The 1,709-nt window shown below is 40.3% G+C and overlaps 1 protein-coding gene across 1 annotated transcript in view; it reads right to left on the bottom strand.

Moving 5' to 3' along the window:
* Positions 1–220: 220 nt before the first annotated feature.
* The window catches only part of LOC119250483 (prosaposin receptor GPR37), a 12,698-nt gene continuing 11,209 nt past the window's right edge, over positions 221–1,709 (bottom strand). The window contains exon 2 of the mRNA XM_037518225.1: positions 221–1,564. Within this exon, the coding sequence (XP_037374122.1) occupies positions 687–1,564 (878 nt within the window). The 3' untranslated portion in view covers positions 221–686. The remainder of the gene's footprint in view (positions 1,565–1,709) is intronic.

Raw genomic sequence — 1,709 nt, 5'->3', positions numbered from 1 at the left:
ATACAGTTTTGTTTTAGCATACAGTCATTTTATGAATCATGCATATAAAATAGTACTATTAGGAAAACTGCTCTCTAACATAGTGATTACCTGTCTTAAAGAAAAATAGAATTTTAAAACAATCAGGCTGATTTTAAATTGTGCATAGAACCAGTAATTGTGTACTTAAGGCAATTAATGGATTTATTGAATGTTGGTTAAAAGTAGATTGACAATGACATTAAAGAATAAAGCGTAATTTATTTGGTGCTACTTTGTGAAAGCTTTTTAACTACAAATCATTTCACGATACCATATACAATATACTTTCAATCACAACTTAAACATAAAAGAGCCTACAAAATCACTTGGCTATAATCAATATACAATGATTATATTTTAAAAACAAAGAAAAATAGCAATTACTCAAGTTAAGGTGCAGTAACTTTTACAAATAAAATATTAGCACCATACCGGATAAACTGATCTAAAACATTAGCCTCCTCATACTTCTTAAATAACTAAATATAAACATTTTTTCAAAGCACAAATATTAATCTGCAAAATCAGTTCTACAGTAGTTAATATTTCTCTCTCTCTTTTCTGTTTTGCATTTTTCCCCAGTAAGGAAAAATAGGTAGTAAAAACTTTCACAGGATATGAAAAGCAAACAAATGAGCAAATCTAACCAAACCAATGGCTGTCCTTCAGCAGTGAGTCCCAACAGATGCAAACGTGGACATTTCCCGGCGTATGGTACTAAAAGGTGAGAGTTCAAGCTCTGTGGTATACTCGTTGTCATTGTCATCGCTGGTCACTGTAGAAGACTTCTGAATGCACTCGTCACAGCAACAGCAGCAGCACTCCATAAAGGCCCGGCTGAAGGGTTTGCAAAGACAGAAAAGAAGCACAGGGGTGACACAGGACTTAAAGAACAGCAGGAACTGGCTGATGATATTAAGCAGGTCCATTGTCTGCTGGGAAACCCCTGTGGCCATGTAGGCAGTAACAATGTTGCAGATATTTTCTGGAATAATGCAAAAGCCATATAAAATGGTCAGAGCCACTACTGTGCAGTTCATCTGACTTTCCAGCTGGATCTGCCGCTTATTTCCTCGGCTACAGGCTTTCTCTGCTTTGCGGATTTTCCTTGCAGTCACCAAGGAGCAGGTGATGGTAAAAAGTGTGGGCAAGCAGAAGTAACAGCCAAAATACCACCAGAGCCTGGCGCTGTCATAGGTCAGGGCTAAAACGTAGATGGTGTCCGGTAAGTCGGGAGAGATCTTGATGACACAGCGCTCTGCTGGCGCTCGGCCGCTAAAACCCAGATCCTCCTTGCTCAGCTGGCGGAGAACAACTTCTGGAAGTGCCAAGAGGAGAGCACCAACCCAGATGACAGCTAGTTTAGCGGTTGTTGAGGAACAGTTTTCGATCATTTCATAGTACATCTGCACATTGGTGGCCGCACGGAAGCGGTCGATGCACAGAGCGCATAAGGTGAAGGTAGTGACTCCGAGAGACGCAACCTGGGGAAGGACACAGAATACGTTTACATTAAATAATCTCTGAGAGGTCAACAGAGTAGCTATAAGCAGATTGCAAAACAGCAAATGCACCTGTCATGGCAAAGGCAGCCATGCTTCATGGAAGCTAGATGGAAGTTTGCAAAGATGGAAAACAAATTCCTGAACTATGCATGGGTAATTGGTTGGTGACCTTTGCTGAAATCA

This window comes from Talpa occidentalis, unplaced genomic scaffold (genome assembly GCF_014898055.3).
Source record: "Talpa occidentalis isolate TD23 unplaced genomic scaffold, MPIMG_talOcc4v2.1, whole genome shotgun sequence".
Lineage (NCBI taxonomy): Eukaryota > Metazoa > Chordata > Mammalia > Eulipotyphla > Talpidae > Talpa > Talpa occidentalis.
Note: the sequence above shows the minus strand (reverse complement) of the source record. Positions and strands in the feature narration are given on the sequence as shown.